The 21,723-nt window shown below is 38.4% G+C and overlaps 2 protein-coding genes across 5 annotated transcripts in view; one reads left to right on the top strand and one right to left on the bottom strand.

Annotated features, from left to right (window-relative positions):
* LMBR1 (limb development membrane protein 1) overlaps positions 1-8,403 on the top strand; it is a 67,865-nt gene extending 59,462 nt beyond the window's left edge. For all 4 annotated transcript variants that reach the window (XM_041486115.1, XM_041486133.1, XM_041486125.1 and 1 more), the window contains one exon: positions 1,584-8,403. In XM_041486115.1, the coding sequence (XP_041342049.1) occupies positions 1,584-1,666 (83 nt within the window). In that variant the 3' untranslated portion in view covers positions 1,667-8,403. The remainder of the gene's footprint in view (positions 1-1,583) is intronic.
* A 5,084-nt stretch (positions 8,404-13,487) lies between these two features.
* Positions 13,488-21,310, bottom strand: RNF32 (ring finger protein 32). Its single transcript, XM_041488923.1, is given in 9 exon segments — positions 13,488-13,679; positions 13,904-13,955; positions 13,957-13,992; positions 16,193-16,270; positions 16,272-16,324; positions 19,571-19,575; positions 20,565-20,630; positions 20,633-20,828; positions 21,299-21,310. Coding segments are annotated over 9 exon segments (690 nt in total).
* Positions 21,311-21,723: the final 413 nt, after the last annotated feature.

Genomic DNA, 21,723 nt, shown 5'->3' with positions numbered 1-21,723 from the left:
TACAGAATGTACAGAACCTTAGTAACTGGCTGAGTAAAACCTGTACCTGATATAATCAAAAAATCTGACCAAATCTTGCATTGATATTTCTTGACCATAGAAGAAAGGATTGAAACACATTTGTTACTAAGAACATAAAATGTTTTTTAGTTTTTATTGTTGTCACCGCATCTTATATTTGCTAATTAACAAAGCTCCTCTCTATTTAGATTCCTAGAATAATATTTGCTTAAATTGAGAGGATTAATGGTGAAACTTTAGTGTTTCTTTGTAACTGAGGATTTAGTTAGTGTCATCTAGAAATTACTCATGTTAGTTTTCACTGCTTTGGGTTGTGGTGCTGAAATAAAATCCAAGCACTTCCCAGAGTGCTGGTGTAAGATTAACTTAAAATTGTTGTAAAATAATTAGAAATAAAGTGTTTAATAAAAAAATTACAGATGTTGAAGGCAGATTAAGAAACATGAAAAGGCAGGCATAGTAGGATCATGGTCACTGGATTTGACACGAGTAGGGAGTCACAAACCCTGAAATTTGCAGGTTCCTGGCACAAACTGGGTTTGTTTTCAGTGCTGCACATCACAAACAGTGTCTGTTAAAAACTGTCCCATGGAATTCAAAGAATGAGAACTAAAACTAAAATTGGCCTGTGACCAAAAAATTCACGTATTAGGACTACAAATAAGGCAATATTAAGGAGATTTTGGTTTTTAGTAGTGCAGTCAATTTTGGAATTCCAATTCCAACAATGCAAGATGTTTGACTTTGTACATCATGGCACTTCAGTAAAACGTTCAGTGTAGAACATGAAATGAATAAGAAACTCTTCCCAGGTTTGATTCTTTGCTTTAGAGACTTAATAGAGGCTTCAGAGAGAAACTGTACCAAGCAAGGAAGGACTGACATCATGCCTCTTTTGAATAAAATATGGCTAAATTTGTCATCTTTCCTCATCTCCCTCCCTCCCTCCCTCCCTCCCTCCCAAAAAGAGTAATTTAACTGCTTGCCTGGGGCAGCATGTGAGACTTGAATTAGCACTCACCATAGAGAATTGTGCAATAAGAACTAATGGCTGGAAACAGAGATAAATCAGTAATAGTGTAGTCCTAAAAATGGAATTAGACATATAAATAGCTTAGAGAAGTGATCTGGTCATCACCAATGACATTAAGATCAGCAGTGGGTGATTTACAAAAAGATGTTTTAGTTTAAAATAAACAATTAATTAATAATTATCAAATTAATAAAATTAATAATTTTAGGTAATAATTTAGGTCTTTGTAGGTGACAGGGTAAATTATTGCAAGTATTTCTTGGTTCCTAGCATCTGAGTCTGTGATTTAAGCAGTGGGAAGTTAGGGTTCTCTGCCTTCCATGCTTGTCCACTGTAATGGAATTTCTCACTTAAACACTGAGGCAGTTTCCCAGTAGCAATTCTTACAGGAGGTAGAAAATCAATTCTGGTCTTCAGCAAATGTGAAGTCTGCAATCATGAAGTAGGATTTGGGTTGTGTTCTTTTGAATACCTGTGTGCATGAAACAAGGGAGAGTCTAAGTTTTTCTTATTCTGTAATGTTTTGCAGGGTTAGATAAACTTCATCTATCAAACAATCCAAGAGACTCGGAGACAAAGCCTTCTGCAAATGGCCATCAAAAAACACTGTGATAACAATCACCTGCAATCAGCAGAGCTGAAAACATCAACCTCATGGCATTCCTGTCATCTCATCAGCATTTTTATATTGCTTTTAGTTGTTAGTTTGGGTCAAGCCGTGTCTCACTTTGATGCTGTGTGCTTCTGAGGAAGTTAGGTGTGTCAGATTCTTCTCTTTCCAGTGAACTTTTGGTCTGCTTGTTTATTTCCCAGGAAGTTAATGCAGGAGGTGCCTTGAAGACTGGAAGCTGAAGAGAAAAATGCATTCCTTTTTATTTGTTGAAAGTCTCACATCTTTATTTTGAAACTTGCTACCATTTGAATGCACAGTACCTCCTGTGTTATACACACACAGCTATAAAGAATAACTTCGGGACTTGATTAAAAAAAAAGAAAAAGAAGAAAACACACTTGAAGGCCAATACGACCCTTACTGGAAATGTAAAGTAGCTGGAGTAAGTACCTGTGACAGGAGATAAACAGCTCTACTCAGAGTGAGTTAAAAAGGGCAGGAGAGATCACAGTGCTGGATGCAGTAGGATGTGTCATGGTGCTTTCTCAGAAGGCCAGTGTTTTCAGCTCTCTGTCCTTAGCTCCAAATGTCAGCTTGCTTTACTGGTGGTCAAACGGTGTCTTATGGAAGTCCAAGATGAAGATTAACTTCAGTGTTAAATCTGAGCCTAGTATGCTTTGTAAAAAGCTGAGTAGACCCCGCTGTCACAGCTCTCAGTTCTGTGAGCTGTTGTGCCCTGGATGTCCCTTCCCCTACCCAAGACCCCCTGTGAAATTTTTGATGAACTACTGTGTGTAAGCAGTACCTGGAATCAATGCAAGGAGCACAGGCCTAGGAGGCTGCAGTTGCAGTTTTCTACAGTCTTTAATTTGAAGTAAATTTCTCTGAATTTATACTTCAGTTACCAGGATTTCTGTTCAGTGGCATAACCCAGTTATCTGTCACTAGCCTGTTTTTTAATGTACACATGAACATGTATATAGGCCTATATGTGTAGATATCATAAATTAAATTCTAAGGTTGTAGAGATGACAGTAGGTGGTTTGGTAAGTAAAACGTGTGCAGTCTTGGTAGTTTGAATTTCTGAAGTGTTTAACTGCTCAGAGGCCTTAGATTCAAGATGGCATCAGTGGGTGATAATGTCCTTTCTTGTAGCATTTCCTTGCAGCCTTAGGAATCCTTTAAGCAGTTTATAGTAAAGAAAAATACCAAGTAAGTATTCAAAATCTGGTTGCACTTTTGTCCTGCTCAGCCTCAAGTAATCTCCAAACAGACTGGAATGGGGATGCCTTCAGTGAGTGCCCCTTCATGTAGGGAGCCAGAAAATTTTCCTGTTCATTTCCTATTTCTGTAAAACAAGTCTGCCTGTCTGTGGTTTGAGGTCTTATATTAATTGGTGACAACTTGATTTCCAGTGTGGTTCCAAAATAAGGTAAATCTTGTGTCAGAAACTCTTTGGCTGTTCTCTTGAGATGGCTGCTCTGGGCTGTAGACCTTACTGCTGTGTGTGTGAATGTCTGCTTGTTTTTTTCCCCTGAAGTGCTTCAAAAACCAAGCTCCAGTACAAATGAGGATTTATCTTTTTTGCAGCTGCCTTTTCTGACTTGAACTGGGGCATAATGTAAATATTTCTGTAGTGAATATGATGCTAGAGAATGACTTCTTTTGTGTGTGTGTGATTAGTGTAAATTCAAGGTTTATTGAACTGACTATTGATGTGTTATATCAAGTCTTGGAAGAAAAAGTAAAACTACTTGATTTCACTAAGATTTACAAGCATCTTTTCTCTTGTTTAGTGCTGACACTTCAGTGAGAAATCTTTATCTGAGTCAAAGTTTTGCCACCAATAACAGAGAGCTATAAGTAAAAGTTGTTCTAAAATGAGTTTATATTTAAAATATTAGGAGATATATTATTAGGGGCATCAGTCCGGTATTCTCAGAGCTTGTAGCCTTATGTATTGGCATTATAGTTAAAACCTGCTGAAGTATGTCGGCTTTTTCATGCAAGTTATTGTATGACCAAAATTGTCCTCATGTCTTAATGGGGCTGGTGAACTGTGGTGTGTGAGGCCAGTTAGCTTTATAGAGATATTTCTGTTACAATGGTAATACAGTTAATACACTCTGAAGAAATTAATATTGGGAATAAACCTAGGTGTATGAACCAACAAAGGTCTTGCTCCTCATGCCTTTGGAGAGATGTTTGTCATGGCATCAGTGACCCAAGAACACAGAAAAAGGTGGATTGTAGTGTGTGTGTGGCTTCTGCAATTACTTCAACTGAGCAGGGGCAGTTCCTGCTGAGAAGCACCCAAGCTTCAGGCAAGACTTTAAAACTCTTTTTCAAAACAAATGTTAGGGCCTCGACCGTCCCCACCCCTTCTGCATTCTGCAGGCAGATGTGTAGGTCAAAGCTACATTAGGGAAGACTTTACACTGGACTCTCTGGGATGGTTGAGGTGCTGTGTGGTTTCCAAGATGGATGAGAAATTCAGAACTACCCTGTGCAACTACTGACAGTGTTCTGTTTTAAAATCAACTGCTGATATTGTGACACTGTCAACATTAAAATACGCCTTTGGCCTTGAAAATGACGTGCTTATGCAAAGCTTTGTCACTGCATGCAAGATACAGGTCACTGAATACTTTTCACAGAATCATATGGTCACTTAATTACGAGCAACTGATAATTCATTAATGGATATTGACAATGCATTCCTAGTATTTTGACTCATGTAGAGTCAGGTGGTCTATACCTTCAAGGTATATACAGCTGATCTTAGTAACATTAACATCTGCCTCACTTCTTACGAGGCAAAAAGCACATCAATGCTTCCATCTTCAACTAGATACCACACAAGACCAAAAAAATAGATGTAAACTGAGTGTTTTAAGTTAGCTGTTTTTTGGCTTTTTTTCTGTGTTGGTAGCACAATATTAAATGCAATTGCAGAACTGTAATATTTGTGGGGTTTCTAAGCATAAAGCACATGTGCTTATCACTTTAAGCAACAGTAGTATTGGTTACTGTACAAGTAACAGTTTTGCATTCATAGGGAGCTTTGTTTACTGTCTGTAATGTGCTGTTTATCTTTGGCCCTGTTCCTGTGATACCTTTGACCCTGTTGGCTGTTCTGGTGTCATAGAAATTAAAAGATTTGACAAATTGTTTTCCTTGTCCGGTTCCCAAGTACCACCTGGAGCACCAGTGGAGGGAGGGCTGGGCTGCCCACGCAGGCAGGGAGGAGCTGCTGCAGCAGGTGCTTGGCAGGAGGGACACGGGAGCAGATCCTGGGGACACGTCCTCCCCCTGTGTCACCAGGAGTGTCACATCTCCCCTGTGTCACCAGGAGTGTCACATCTCCCCTGTGTCACCAGGAGTGACAGGTGCCAAGGGGCTGCAGCCCCTGTCCATCCCACCATGTTTCTCATGAGTCTGTGCAGCAGCTGATGCTACTTGAGGTGCTCACTTGTGCCCAGTGCTGTGTACTGAAGACATGATGGCCCTTTTCTTAAAGAATTTGCAGTCTAAATTAGAAAGGAATAAAGTAGAAACAGAAAGCAGTGGGCCTCTTCCTGCATGTGGCTTTCCTTGAGTTCTTGAAGCATGCGCTGCGTTATTTCCCATCTCTTCTTCTCCCAGAAGTGTGGTGGTGGTGTATGTATAGCAGCTGAGCCTTACCCTTAGTGGACTGGCATCTAAAATTTTGAAATAATAAATACAGGAAAACCGCTAAATTCTGTTTAACATATTCTCTGATCTTGAAAATAGCATTTTTTTTAAATCAGGGTGAAATAATCTAAGCAGAGACAGGACATTAAGGCCACATAAATAACCTCTTCAAAAAGAAATGTGCTTAGTTTTGTTTTAAAAAGTGTTGATGTGAACTGTGAAGCTTTAATTGCTTTAATGACATAAGATTCCCTACCTCCTAGTATTAGGATTTTTGTTGTTATTTCAGTGCTGAGTTGAGACAATATTGCCTACACTGACTTCCCTCCCCAATCCATGAACACTGAATTTACTGTTGATAAGCTGGAAGGTTATTTCAGTCACATTGTCAGATTTGAACTTTAAAATTGCTACATTTGAATTTATCCCATTCAGCAAGAGCGAACTAAGGCCACAGCCACCAGCCACACAGTGATACAACTTATGCCCTCTTTTCTGCCTTGCCCCCTTGAGGCAGACAAAACATAAAATAGCAGAAGAATCCAGATAGATTTGATTTATGCACTGTTGAAAACCATACCAGAAGGCAACTTTAATGGAAGGCTTTTGAAATATTTCACAATTGAAGCACCTAGAACTCTTCTTTCAAAGAGAAAGAAATGTGTATCATTAATATACAAATGTCAATTGTATGTTCTCCAAATAAGCCAGTAATTCACTGATGCTGAAAAAAATTTCATCACTTCTTAAAATCTCTTTTGTGATTCACAGTGAAACAGTATCTTGGGCTTTTATAGAGCATGTGAACTTCTGAAGGTATCTCTATCTTGGCAGCAGAAACCTTAGGATGCTTGCTAGTTTTGTGTTAACTACCATATTTTATCAGTAACTTTTTGGTTTCATTTGTTGCTCAAGAATTTTTTTTAATATACATAGCATTAAATGTTTTAACAAATACAGAAGGTGATTCCAAACAGTCAAAGAGATAGTTTCTAAATAGCTTGGCATTCAGTATGTCAAGAATATCAGCATTTATGGGATATTTCTCACACTATCTGTATGAAGGCTGTATGAAGGCCTTACATCAAATAGAAATTAGGAAATCCTATTTCTTAGAGGTTTTTAGGTGTCTGAATGTTGATACGTACCTACTTGAGCACTTTGGAATGCTGCTTCTAGATGTTTGTTGATCACTAACCCCAAGGCTGCTGTTGCTTTTCTCCCCACCCCCATTACATTAAATTTTATAGTCAGCATCACTGGATGAAACTCCTTTCCTGAAAAGGGCTTTATTTTGCATTCCTCCTCTATTCCCTGCTTCCATAGATACCAGCTATTGAAATATTGGGGCACCTGCTTTGATTTTGATGTATTTCTTTTTCCACATAGCTTGTAGAGAGATATGCCCTAGTTAGAACTCTTCCACTACAAAAATGTTCACATTTATGAATTTGTTTTTTACCATTAGATACCATTTAAGCAATCTTGTCACTAGAGAGTCCTCTAACAAACTACCAAGAGCTCAAGTCAGTTTGAATCATGAGTGAGAGGGTTTAGTCATTGCATATATGTGTGCTTTTAGCTTCCAGTGGAATGCGAGTACAGCCCCACTTCCCAGTGAGGGGAACGAGCTGGTTTGGCCGCTGGGGTGGCTGTCACTGCAGGGTGGCTCCTGTTGTGGACCTGCTCTGTAGCTCATCTGCTGTGGGATGCACAGGGAGATCTTCCTCAGTGGGAGGTGGACACACTCTGTGTCAGCTCCCAGCAGGGTCAGGCTGTGCGAGGTGCCGAGTGAGGCTCTTCACCTGTTCTCTGGATTTTTGTATTTCATGTGTATGAGCGTATTTTGGGCCTTCTTGCCCCATGTGAATTGATCGTTCAGAGAAGTGGCATGGTAGTGATACCTGTGCAGTGGATTCAGTGGGTGTGTTTACATGTTTAAAAAGAAAATTAGCTGGTGCATGATTTCCCGTTTCCCCCTAACCGTGAGGTTTTTTCAGTCTGGACCAAAATTCTTAAGAGTCACAAAATCCCTGTGAGTACTTTCTCCTCCTTGGCTTTATATAACAAAGCTCAGTCACTTTTACTTTCTTAAAGGTAGCTTTCAAACTATTTTTGCCTTATTTGTTGTGATTTCTGTTGCTTTAAGGAGAAGTGGATAGAAAAAGAAGATACATCTAGGTCATGGGAATTGAAATCTTGGTGTGTGTGTGTATGAAACACACATACACACAAAAAAGGGTGTATTTCCTTTCCTGTGGGGTTTGGCACCCAACCCCACATTACCTAAATAGAAATCATGTGTTGCTTTTGTCTCCACTAAATATTGTCTTTAAAATTCCCAGTGAGAAGACTGAGGATGTTCTCAGGGTGCTGCTGGCACCCTGATCCCTGTCACACGGAATTGGCTTCATGTGTGTTTGGGTGGCATGACCATAAAAACACAATTCTGAGCTGGCCTGTCCGTGGCTGTTGGTGCTGCTGGCTGGGCTGGGCTGGGCTGTGATGATGGCAGCAGGTCCCTTCACTGTGCACATTCAGGGTTTCACTGCAGTGTTACTGGTTAATATCACAGTTTACAAAAACAATTATGAATTGCGCACAATCTCTAAACTGTGTGAGGCTGGGAGGTGCTGAATGGAACTGGTGGTCCCCTCTTGGTCTGATTTGTGCTTTAGGTTTTGTAAACTCCACAGTCTTGAGCAGCTGACTTTTCTTTCACATGGATGTATCTGACCAAGGTATAACACAGCTGAAAAATTGTGCTTTGAGTGTTACTTTAATCCCAACAGTTTTTGGTGTAGATACCTTCTCCCCATCAACCCTTCCTGGTTCATTTTAGGTTATCCAGAATTATGATTTATAATGTTCTCTGTTGTGGGTATTTTGTTGTGTTACAAAAAAAAAAAAAAAATCTGCTGCCTTAGCTAGGCTGGTTTTTGTTTTGTTTTGTGGAAAGCAGTGGTAATATGTTTTTTTCCTTTGTTTGAGATGTTACACTGAATGTTTTGTAGGAAAATTTTTTTTTACTGTGTTTTCAATAAAGGTAAAGTGTGATTTATAGCAGAGTTTTGTCCCTTTTTTATTACAAGCAATGAAAAAATAATCTGTGTTATTCTAAGTTATCCTGTCTGTAGTTGGTATGAATAGTTGTGTTCCTCTCTCTTCTTCCTTCTCCTTATTTAACCTGCTTTTCAGATTTTCAAGTGGTTGCATTTCTAAAATAGCTGAGGTAGGGAATGTGATGGAGATTCCTCTACACTGAGGCATCACAGCCCTGTGTTTAAGACAGGTGTGCAATTAATTGGAACTCTCTGCTTTAGGCCAGTGGGGATTGTTTATAGCAAAGTATGCTCATTATGTAATTTGTAAGTAATTTGCAATTCCTTAATAGTTTGACTGAAGGGCAATTTTTACATGTTAAACCCCTGACCACCGTGCTTCCTAAACTGTCTGTAACTTAAACAGCTTCAGACTTTAAATTCCATTTCACAGGAGAGTTTAGGCTGTTTTTAAAGTTCAAGGATCACGTTCTGGAAGGGACCTGGAGATGTTTGATCCATCCAGCTGCACAGGATCAAACACAGCTGCATTGTCCCTGGTATTTAACCAGCCTGGCAGGGGCTATCTGTGATGGGATTGCTGTGCTGTCTCGCAGTATATTCCAGTGTTTGATTGTCCAAGATTTCATAAATGTCAAATGTGAAGGGCCCTTGCCATGCTTTAAGCTTTAATTTTGTTCTCAAACATCCGTAGTAAAACAAGTCTTTCTGCTTGCACCAGCTTTTTCCACACCTGAAAGCTTACATTTCCCTTTCTTTTCCACACCTGAAAGATTACATTTCCCTCTATTTTCTATATGAGAGTGACCCCTAATTCCCTCAATGGTTTTATGGAGGCCTCTTGTCATCCTTTTTGCTGTCTGTGGGGATGCTTATGTATTTTTGGAAATGCAGAACTCAAGTGGACACAGAAACCTCCAAGCTTGAGCTCTGGCACTACATCATGTCTTCAGTGCTTTTTTCTTTTTTTTTTTTTTTTTTTTTTTTGACAGACAGGGGGAGAAGAGGCATCTCAGGTGTTGTCCTCAGTCTAGATTTTTGTGCCTTTTTATTGCCTTGAGTATGTTTCTGGATATTGCAGTTTCTGCATATTACATATAGGTCTGGACAATCTCATCTTCATATCTGAAGATGCTCCCACAGGGGCTCAACAAAATAAATACATAAAAGGATTGCTTTTCTTGAATTTAATCATCTTGAGTGCAATCCCAGCTCACTGTGGCCACTACCTCCTAATGTACCCCTGTGTCTGAAAGCTCTGCAGGGATTCACACAAGTCTTAGACTTGTCCGTGTGTCTGCCCATAATGTGTGCAGTTTTAAGGGACATTTGACATCTGTATCATGACCAGGCAACGTGAGCCTTTTTCTCCATGCATTTCCTGTGAGAGAAAACCTGCTAGGAAAAGAAGGAGCCATTTTTTCAGGGAGTGTGGGTTGGGCAGTGGGAGGTGAGGTGGCAAAAGGGTTGAGCTCAAGGTCAGACAGTCTCATGGCACCTGAACACTTTCCTATTGTTTCATTTCAATTTTTTTTTTCTTTTCTAACTTTTCTCTACCAGCACATCTGCTCCCTTCCAGCTGTGAAAGTGGCCCTTCATAGCATATGTGAGATTATTTAAAATGAACTTTTCTGGACCCAAAGAAATTGAGAGCTCAAATATCACAAAAACCTATCAGAAATTATGTGGAAACCTCACTAAGAATTTATGTAGACTTTGAATTTCCTAAATTTTCTGCTAACATGACCTCATAAATTTTTTTATTCTGTGGGCTGATTCACTGCTAACTGAGAACTGTTATGACTTACTGTGTTCCCAGATGATCCCTCACATAACAGGATGTTGAAAGGATGTATCCGTCTGTCAGTAGAAATCAGACACGTTTCCTTGTTAGTAAATGCTGATTTAGCCATGTAGCATAAAAGAAAGAAGTTCCCTGAGAGTCTTTGTATTGTGGATGTATTTAAATCCCAAAGCGATGGAAAAGCAGCAGCCTGTACTCTGTGAGAGAATTCTGCATATTCTGTGAGAGAAGCAGCCTGTACTCTGTGAGAGAATTCTGTGTAGCACAGAGCAGGTGGGGAACCTGGTGCTTCTCCTCTCAACTGCTCAGTGTCAGGAAAGAAACATCCCAGTCTCGTTCACGCTGACCTTCAGAGGTATGTGGAAAACAAAAAACAAACAAACAACAGTCCCACCACAGGCCTCCTCCAATATTTACACTTTGTGGTCTCCAAACAATCCCGACTGGTGACACCATGTGCTCTCTGAATGGCTCGTGAAACTCTGCTTATATCTTTAATATTTTAATGTGACTATGTGTTTAATCAATAGCAACCCTGGTAAATTGTACCAGACTTTTGCTAGCTGGGTTCTAGAACTGAATCTCTGCATTGCAATTTTAACTGCTCTTACTGATTTCATATTAAAATCTGGTTTCAGCAAGAGCAAGGTAAGATTACACCTAACTCTTACATAATTTGGGGTTTCTGTTCATCATCAGATAAAGGTTGATCCATTTGAAAGCCCTTCTGGCCCTGAGTTATGCTTGGTCTTCATTTATAGTGGTATCAGACTTGACTAGACCTGACCTGGTGTTGTAAGCAAGTGAGCATCCTTGAGCTGGAACTGTAAGAAAAAAAAAAAAAAAACCAAACAAAAAACCCCCTAAAAACAAAAACAAAACCAAACAAAAAAAAAAAAATCCAAAAAAAACCCCCCCAAAATGAGGAAAATTCTTTTCCTGCATGAGACAGGGATCTATGAAGTTCCTCTGCTGCTAAGATACTATCTTTGAGCTGCTCCTGGATTTTCTCTAGTATGATCTGACCCAACTTATATCCATCAATCAGTAAATAAAGTCTAAGGTCTTTCTTTTTGCGAAGAAAAAGAAATGTAACTGAAATTTAGCCGAGAATTTTCGCTAACTGGTAAATCAGCATGAACTATCAATGTGAATGGAAAGGAAATCAGCATTTTAAATAATTGTTATTGTCATGTTCTAGGATGTAAAAATGAAATTTTAATTTGTAATACCGAATAACTTTTCTTAAATCCTAGAATAACTGACACAGAGCAATTGAATTTATTTCTGAAAACACCATATCCTGTCCATTTTACGTCTGAGACTTCCTAAAGCTTGGACAGAGTGGCATAAAGTGACTCTGCAATCCCCCATCGGTATGCAAAGCTGCATCAGTCATCTGTACAGCAGCACAGGACTATGATAAAATGAAACCATGAAACAAAGCACCGAGGTGAACTTTGTCCGTGGGGAAGCCTTTTTAAGTGATCCAATGTCAGCAAATTGCTTACTAATGTGTTGACTTATGGCAACCCTCAAAAGTAAAATGAAAAGGCTGGAATTTACAGCATATCAATGAATCAGTTGATAAGCTTTTACTGGTTTAATATCCTCCTAGTTTTGCTGCTTGGAGCCACTTCAGGTTAGCAACAGAATGTTTACCATCTCTGTGTGATAAAGGAAGTCAAACGACTAAACAAATTCCAGGACCATTATACTGTTTGGTGAGATTTAAATTAAAATCGTTGGGAGAAATCATGTGGAGGGGGGAGCAAGAAACTAAAGTCAACTGCATCATTTCACAATGACTTACCTCGCTTCCTAAACAATGGCAGGATTTTTAGCCGAGCAGGAGATAATGTAATGCATTAGAAAAGATTTAATTGCACCAATAAAAGGCTACACCACAATTAAATGACATACAGAGTGACATTTATAGGTAGGATCAAAGAAATTCACTACCTAACATGCTGAAGCAACACCCTGCTCTCTGTGTGTAGGAGTGCTAAAAAGTAGCCTACTTTGGTTTCAGTGACCTTTCTTATCTCCTTTGATCTAGATTATTAAAAATTTTAATGCCAGGTGTAATAAGGGCTACTGTAGCACCCTGAAACAAGCAATATGTGTCTTTCCTAGTACTAATATTTCAGACCTTGTTTTCTATTTTGTGATATTTATTTAAGCATATGAGACTTGACATTTTACCTTTGTGATTCTTCCAAAGATGGCAGGGTTATTAAAAAAAAAAAAATTTTTTTTTTTTTTTTTTTTTTTTTTTTTGCTATTGTGATGCCATTTGATTATGCTAATGTTTAGGGAGTGACATTTTAAAAGCACAGTTCAATTTTGAGAAGCAAATTCTATTTTAGAAGAGCTTTTTAGTGTCTGGAAATGGATGGCTCCTTGTGAAAACTTTAATGTTTTAATTAACCAATTATAAACTTAATTTTAAAGTATAAGATTGAACAGCAGGAAAACTCATCTACAATTCCCACTTGAAAGCCACTAAGAAAAATAAGTGCAGGTCCTTTAATCACGACTTGCACTGAATTTATTCAAACCTGACTAATCATTATGAGAAGACTTCTTAAATTTATTCTTAATAGAAGGTGGAAAAGCAGTGCCCATTTTGTTCCCTGTAAAATCCTGAAGTGTTTAATGTGAGAGGAAGTTCCTACTGCTGAGTCCTCTCTGTGGACACTGCTGGATGAAGATCTCCCTATGGCTTTTGGAGTGTGGGCAGTCAGGTGCCAAAGGCAGGGACCCCAAAGCCCAGGGCAGGTATCTTGGAGGGTTGCTGCTGTAGCCATCTAAAGTTTAGTGAGAGAAATTTCGACCAATGATGTTCAGCTGCAGCTTTCAGCACATTTAGGAGCCTTCTCCAGCCTCCTGTTGCTGAGACCTTGTTTCATGGCTTTGCATGGTATCCTGTGCCCATGGGAAACTGGCAGCCTTCTTGGAAAGAAGCCTACATCTGCTTCCCCAGACTTTCACACAGCAGGAAAATCCAGGGATTGTCTGTTCCAGTCATGCTTCTTGAGGACAGTCACAAACCACTGACAGGTTAATTTATTCCAAACTTAAGGGCTTGAGCACTTTTGAGTGGAACACCAGCGTTCTTCAGTCACCTTCATATTCTTTTTCTCTGCTGCAGGGAAGGATTTTGCATGGATTCTAAAGAGGATGGAATGAACTGACTGACAAACCAACTGGGTGGCTCCAGTGCTGCCTGTTTCGTGTGACTGAGAAGGAATGAGTGAAAAGGGAGGGAGCTGATATTCAGGAGTTCTGGTTTAAGGAAGCTGAATCACCCCAAGGAAAAAGACCAAGGAAGCAAATACAGCAAAACGTTTTATCAAATAGTTGCTTTCTTAATTTTCTGTCCTTAGGAGGCACTGCTTCCCTTAAGTCTTTAGACTTTTTTCTAACCGTATATCCCTTCAGGAAGCTTAAATTCTCTAAGACACAATTCTGCTCAAGAAGAGGAAACTTGAATTCTTATAATGCAGTTATTTATATGAAACAATGATTTATTACATTTTTTAAACTTTAACTTTTCTAGTGCATGCATTCTTTCTAGTGTCTTACTAAAAGTATAATGCATTTGGAACATTATTAAGAAATAAATATTGTCTGGTGACACACCTGTAGCAGAAGTAAGGCTTACCTAATTAATTCAATTTAACTAAGCATGCCCCATCATGTATTACTCCGGTCTGATACTGCTCTTTTCTATACATAGGACAACTTTTTACCTGTAAATTTTTCAAAGGTTTTCAGGCATCACTGAAAATAATTATAATTACAATTATTTACAATATATTTGATCTTGTTGGTACAGATAAAAGAGGATAAATTACAGAATGTAAAAACACTTAATCAATCAATCCATGAACACTCTACAACATGCAAGTTTTTAAAAGTAAAGTGTTAAGGGAATTTTTTAAGTCTCCACATATTCACATGAAATTTTATGGGTTAAATTGTTCCAGTTTAGTGTACTCCTGTTCAGCTCAGTTACAAACTATGTTTTCCCATATGCTTTAAAAAAAGGTTATAAAAAAGAATAAAGTGCTTCATCATAAAATAGCTTTAAATTATATTTCTTACCATAAAAATCTAGAATCAAAATTACTTTTCACGATAATTACATTTAATTCATTAAGATATTCACTTAGGTAGTTTAATTAAAAGACTCATGTATTATGTGCTTGAATAGTTATATAAAAATGTACTCCCTTAATGGACTACATGGGAACATGAATGCAGCACCTGTTTTTTCAAAGGAAAGAAAACAACCCCAGAACCAAACCTGACTTTAAAGCATTCTAACAGCTGAAAAGGAAAAAAATGCTGACAAGAAAAATTCTGAAAGGTCATCAGTTTCCTTCTGTGATTGCTGCACTCTTTTGAGTGAAAACAAAATTACTTTGTGAAATGGTGAATTTTGTGTTAACAACACATGGGGTGGCAGAAAGCAAGAAATGGCAACTGCTACTGGCTGGAGGAAAAAATTCTAAACAAAACATTTAAAATGAAATCTGATTTTCTCCCTTTTCCCTCAGAGACATTATGTTTCAAGAGGTGATGCACATCAAATTACAAACAATTGTATCGTTTCTCACATACAATAAAACAAAAGAGAAAGTAAGTTGACAGGCTACAGCAGCGTTTCTCACATACAATAAAACAAAAGAGAAAGTAAGTTGACAGGCTACAAGAAAACTTCACCTTTATCTCACCTAGATTCCCACCGAATGCTGATGATCTCTGTCCTGACAAAAGATACAGAGTTGGACCAAAAAAAAGCAGTTGGCTCTTAGAGGAAGGGGAAACTGGGGAAGGAGAGAAGCCCAGAAGAAGCAGTGAGCGCTCGAGCTGGCGAGCACAGGAGGATTAATGGCCAGCAGCCAGCTGGAGGGAGAGCTTTCAGATACAGTGGCTTTTTCCCTTCAGGGAGAAAAGCTAAGGAAACACCGAGGAGAAAAGGAATTCCAGAGGCATTTGCCTTTTTGTGCCAAATCTGAAGTAACTTTTTAATGAGTGCTGTCTTTTGCTCCTTCTTGTGAAGTTTCAGACTTTCAGGATTGCCAGAAATTGGCAGATCTTTCCAGACCTCTCCCACCTGTCTGTGGGCAGTCGTTCACCTCCAGGTAATGTTGATGTAAAAAGAAGCAACAGCCCTGTATCTAAGGGTATTCAAAGACTTTGATTCACAACACACACTTGGCTGTGAAAAGTCTTCTAAAAAAATTTAAAAGGGGAAGAGGCAGAAAAACTACCCTAAAATGCACTGTGGAAAGGAACTTTTAAACAATTGGGATAATTCCTCTAATTACCATCATCACCTCTCTGAAGGAGCTCTCTCTTCCGTCACTCATTTGTCTCTTTTGCTTCATATTTTCAAGATGATAGATTGGAGAATGTAATAAAGCAGGATGCATTTATGCCCATGCTACAGGTGGGCATTGAGGAAGCCATCAAGGTAAAATGCAGGCATTTCATCAAATAACCTGAGGAAGTGACTGTCTGGCATTGGGTGTACACCTGCTTTGTTTCCCAAGTAGAAATAACTGTTGTACTCATCTGAAATTAATGAAGCTTTCCAGGAGACGAAAATATCTTGAATTGTACAAACAGCAAATGTTTCCCTGATGAATGAAGGCCAGAGTCATATCTAACAGGAGTTTATTTGAAGCAGAAATTAGCCTATACGTGCTTTGCAAGAACAGATACAAAGGCTTCTCTGCTGCCATAACATCAGAAGTGCACAAATACTACCAATCTTCCTCTACCATGTCACGTTCAAAATAATATCAGAGTTGGCCACTGAGTTGGTCCACTTACTAAAAGCTAAATGGTGCCTAAAAGTAGAATCTTTCCTTCATTTCTTCCTCCAGCTGATGATTTTCAGCAGTACCTCAGGGCAATAAAGTAAGTAAATACAGTTGTGAATCCACACAATTATTCAGTTATATTTGTACCCTGTACCAATTGGAAATTGCTTCCTGAATATTGGACAACACTGTATGGATTTTCCATGCTCTGTGGACCTCTCTTTTTACCCATTCTTCAGCAGGAAATGACAAGGTAGGGTGCTCAACTACTCCTGATTTCTGAGCAACAATAACAACAAATCTCTGAATAAACCCCATTGGCCTTTACAGACAATGGATTTTCTTCATATGTAATTCATTAATAATGCATTTGCTTGGAAATTCTTTATACAGATACTTTATATAAATCTATCATGAGACAAAGCATCATCAGGCAACACATTTCTTACTATTAAGTAGCTGAAGGGGTCACAAGAGAGCTGGGGAGGGGCTTCTGACAAGGGTAGGGGGAGATAGGACAAGGGAGGAATGGCTTCAGATTCTGAGAGGGTAGGTTTGGACTAGATATTGGGAAGAAACTCTTCCCTGGTAGGGTGGTGAGACACTGGCACAGGCTGCCCAGAGAAGCTGTGGCTGCTCCATCCCTGGAAGTGTTCAAGGCAAGGTTGGATGGGGCTCTGGGCAATGTGGGGTAGTGGAAGGTGTCCCTGTCCATTTCTGGGAGTTGGAACTGGATGATCTTTAAGATCCCTTCCAACCTAAACCATTAATGGATTAGCTATTCACTAATTATCAGAACCTCTTTTACATACAGGATTTTTTAATGCATATTTTTATTTGCTGAGTAATTTGAATTTGATACTTCTCAGAGCCTTTAAAAGGGCATTAACTAAAGAATATAACAACACATAATTTCAAATAATCAGTATAAATAAAATCTCAGAATTGTGATGTTTTCCTCAGCATTGCATTTATGCATTCTTAAAAATAAAAATTAATCAAGTAGAATAATAAAGAACCATGGCTGCTGCTGCAAAATTCTGAAGTTTAATGAGGCTGTGACATAACAAAGAGGAATAAAGAGCATGAAGAGAAAAAGAGATGGTCACGAGAGGCCAATGACACTGACACTGCTACAGCTGAGCTTGTCCATCTCCAGCAATAAATGTGAGGTGCCTGCTGCACGTAGATGTGAAATCTCTGCTTTCTTAAAGAAGGAATCAGTGAAATTCCTCACATGTGAAATACTTACAATGTTCCTGCCTGCCCCCACCAGTGCCAGATAAAGTCCGGTGTCAGTGCCTCAGCAGTACAAACCAAGTGCTAGCAGAATACAGAAATTTATCATCTTTGAGGACCAGAAGAAGCTGCTTGTGTTGATTGACCAGAATCCATAGAGAAATGTCCAAGGTTTGTGTAACAAGGCAGTAACTTGAGTCCATGGTGAGTAACTTGTGTAACTTGAGTCCACAGTGAGGCTTTAATGGTGTTTGACAAAACAAGAAAGGAAGAGTGGCATAAAATAATTATAATAATTGCAATAATTACGATGCAAGCTGATGAGAATTCCAATCCTAGATGGCAAGGAAAGGGTAAACTCCTTCATTCATACCAGAATCTGCATAAATCTGACAGTACTATGCAGCACATATTTGTTCTGTGTAAGCTTTCAAAACCCCATCAGGCAGTCTGTGCATCCAAACACATTTCTCATGAAGAAAAAAGGAATCCTAGCAAGTCATGGGGTTTTGGTGATCCCCTTGCTCAAGTATCTCATTATTCTAGGGCAGGATTTGTTAATTTTTGAGGCTAAAATTCTCCTTCTGAGCTCATCCATCTACAGATGTATATCGTTAATCATCTAAAATTTGCACAAACTGCCTTTGATCTTTTAAAAGAACTTTTGAGAGGTACTAAAGGATCTATCAGGAATACTGTCTTCCCTTTAGCTGAACTATCTGCCTAACCCACTTCCTTGTGAGGTCATGACATCCTTCAAACATAAATCAATTTGAATCCATGTTTTAGAGCAACAGCTTTGAGGTTTCAACTGGGTCAGTTTATGCTTTTGGAACAGTGTGGGGAGTGATTTCCCTGCATGTGGTTTGGTTCACCTAGACCCCACCTGGTTACTTTTGTTATCCCATTTTGGTGGCCCGATCTATCAAGTGATGAGAAAATCTGGGTACAGGGGCAGTGAACAAGAAAGCAAAGCAGTGACAGCATGAAGGACACTGTCACAACCTAAAAAATGCCTGATCTTGATTTCTTTCCAAGCACTGTGGTCAGAGACTGTTTTATGGAAGAAAATGAGATGGCTTTGTGGAAAGCCTTCTGTATACCCCCAGGGTAAGAGAAAATTCTTATTCAAAGCCCTCACAAATGGATTATTTGGACTGCCAAACAAGAAGAGATTGGCAGCAAAGCTGAACTTCTAAATAATACAAACCAGATGGGACACTTGTGAGAGACAGGTTGTACAGCTGTTTTGAAGGAAAACTTTTCTACAGCAGAGTTTCTGAGGGAAAACTGGCAGCAGGACACACAAGGAGGGATGTGTGGTCAAAGCAAAAGGCTCTGTGGAGATGTTCTCAAAGCAGCACTTTGAGAAAATACAAGCAATGCAAACCCACATTTATCACAGCTCAAGACATCCAAGAATTTTCATCCTTATGCATCAAGTTTAAAAGCACAACCCATTTACTGACACACCCAGTTACAGCCAAGTTATTTATCCTAAAATAAACCCACCGAAGTGTCTACATACATTAACCTTTAAACTGTTACTGCTGGATTTTAGGGATCAAACCCCTATGGAAAAAAATGAATGACACACCTCTGAAACTTGGTTTGATTAGCCATAAACTCAAGAAGAAAATGTTTCATTAAATTACCTTTTCAAAGTTTTTTTTTTTGCAGTTTTAATATTTAAACCACACAATCCTTATTAAGGAATAGAAAGTTTGAGAGATGAATTTTGAAATAATATGAGAATATTGGTGAAAATACTACAAAGTAAAACCCAGGAACAACTGAAATTTCAAAAAGTATTTCAGCACAGCCTTTTGAATCCCTTTCACCAATATTTGTGTGGAAAGATTCAGTCAGTGCTGTGATTTAAAGAGAAAATACTTAGTCTTTCTAATAACAGCAGAAAACATGCTCACACCTGGGCTGCATTTTTTCACCTCAGCCTTTAGCTTCCATAATCACTCATTATTGATGTTCATTTTAACCCCAATACCTCTTTTCTGTTTTCCCCCCTGCTATCCTCTCTTCAGAATGAACCAAAGGAAAAAACCCTGCCCTCTTTAGAACTATAACCATGAAAACATAGTGCTAATTACCTCATCTTATTACCTTTGTCCTGTCACTGCTTACACTCCCTTGTTGTGCACTATCTGAAGTTTCCCTCTGAATCTTCAGCTGATTCCAAAGGCAGATGTGCTCGGATGGAGCATCCCTGCTTTAATGGGTTCCCTCTGGAGCTGGGACTACTGGGACAGTTCCTGTGGCAAAACCAACCTGATCTTCAGGGAGGCCAAAGGGAGTTTGCATGAAAAAGAATAAATAAACCAGCTATTAACGATAATGAAAGTTTACTGTACTCAAAACTGCAAATTTTGGAGCCAGAAGGTTCTTTGAGTAGTGCCCAATCAAGGCAACAGAAAGGATGGGCGCAAGAAGATGTTCATGGCAAAAATAGTGTTGAAATCTTTAGAAAAAGGAAATACAGAGAGGCAAGAAGGACATTTGATCTCCTGGTCTGTTAAGATGCTCCCTGGCTTTGTTTTTCTAAGCAATATCGTCTGTCGCTGCTCCACAACTCTATTATTATAACACGATTTTAAAGTGAATTTTCTCACCAGGCATCATTCCAAGCCCTCACATCTGTGACTTTTATCTTGCTGCATGTTTGCTTCTAAATTTGAAAAAGGTATTTAGCTACAGGTGTTAATTCTTCCCTGGTTTAGCCCCAGGACCATTGTATAAACAAACCTTTTTAACTTTGAGCAAAGCTGGGTATATATTAACAAAGAATACATTTCATGCAGCATTATTAAATGTCTTTTTACAGAATAAGGAATAAACCAGACCATTTCCAATACACTTAAAAAAAAGCATAATGCTAGAACCTGTCCCCAAGTAAATACAGTAAGAAAATCACTGTTTTCTTAAAAATAAAATGTAAAGAAAGTTATGACATTCAATAGACATTAAAAGTACTTATTCCTTCTAATGAAGAATATGTCTTCATCAAGATGCCCTAGTTTCACCTTTTTACATTCATTGTCACAAGAATAATGTTTTAAATGCATTTCAGACATGAAAAGACACATTTAAGCCACTGATGGCAATCCCATTTTTTACCTAATGGCTTCAACTGCTGAATTTTGATAAGTTTTAAAACAGGATACCATGCTGTTTAGCACTTAATCATCTTCTGAACAAAAAGCTTAGCTTCCACATTTTAGTTTATTTTAAATAAAAACAAAAATTACAAATCAGAATAGTTTACCTAATGTCAGCTGTGGAGCACTGGGGTCAGGAAGATTCTCCTTTTTTGCATCTTCTTTGCTTTTTGTGCTTTTTCTCTTAGTCTACTATCTACTATTTTTCCTGATTATTTCTTTTATTCATGGGATTTGTAAAAGTTCTTGGTATTCCTTGTCCTTGACTTAGAAGAATATGTTAAAACATCCTGCAGCTGATGATTGTGCATTATATGATCCTGCAGAGCAACTGCAGAAACTGCTCTTGTCTCTTGTTTGAAAGAGCAGCCCTAAAAAGCAAAAAAACCCCAACCAATCTTGAATAATTATTGTTATAAATTATTTAAAACAATACATATTATAGTAAATTAAATGAAACTCTGCACTTAGCCAATATTTTGAATTGTTAAATGCTTTTATACATACAACTCCAGTAGCTGAAGCCTAACATGCAATTACTGTAATATGAAATTTAAGATTGATGTTTCAGACACATCCTGGTTTTAACTTATAAAAAGTCAAATGAAATCTTTGATTTATCATTTATATTAAATAAAATAACAGTAATTTTAAAGTTTTAATTACTGAGATCATAATTATTATGTTCAATAAACTCATTATGAACCATAAAAGTTTGGCATGCCCAAACACATTTTAATTTCATATAATTAAAAACAATCCCAAAGGCTAATTTTGCCTTCCAGAGCACTGAATATAAACAAGAATCTATTATTTTTATACAGGGAATGGGCTTATCTACCTGTTCCTCCATTTCTCCCCATGCTTGTGCTTTATTTTAGGCGATGTGAAATAGTACCCTGTAAAATAATGATGTTCCATTGCTAATCTTTAGCTGATTTGACAAGAATGGTGTTCCTTTACAAGCAGATATTTTCAAGGACTTCAATAATATTTCTCAGGAGAAGGAGTCTCATCAATAGCAGCTAAGAAACATACAATTTCTGTTTTCTCCTCAGGATCCCTTGGGAAAGAGCTTAACATCTGTTGCAGGCACAGAAGTTAACTTTGGATCCATAAATCACCAAGTCTGTTTCCCTCCTGCCAACCTCATCTCGCCCTCAGTGGGCTGCCTGCAGTGTGCAGGGAGTGGACTCCAAACAAATGGCAGGAAGCACAGATTTCAGGCTGAGCTGATGAAAAGATTGGCTGCAGCAGCAAACCCAG

This window comes from Pyrgilauda ruficollis, unplaced genomic scaffold (genome assembly GCF_017590135.1).
Source record: "Pyrgilauda ruficollis isolate IOZ18807 unplaced genomic scaffold, ASM1759013v1 scaffold12, whole genome shotgun sequence".
Lineage (NCBI taxonomy): Eukaryota > Metazoa > Chordata > Aves > Passeriformes > Passeridae > Pyrgilauda > Pyrgilauda ruficollis.
This window is presented reverse-complemented; position numbering and strand designations above follow the sequence as displayed.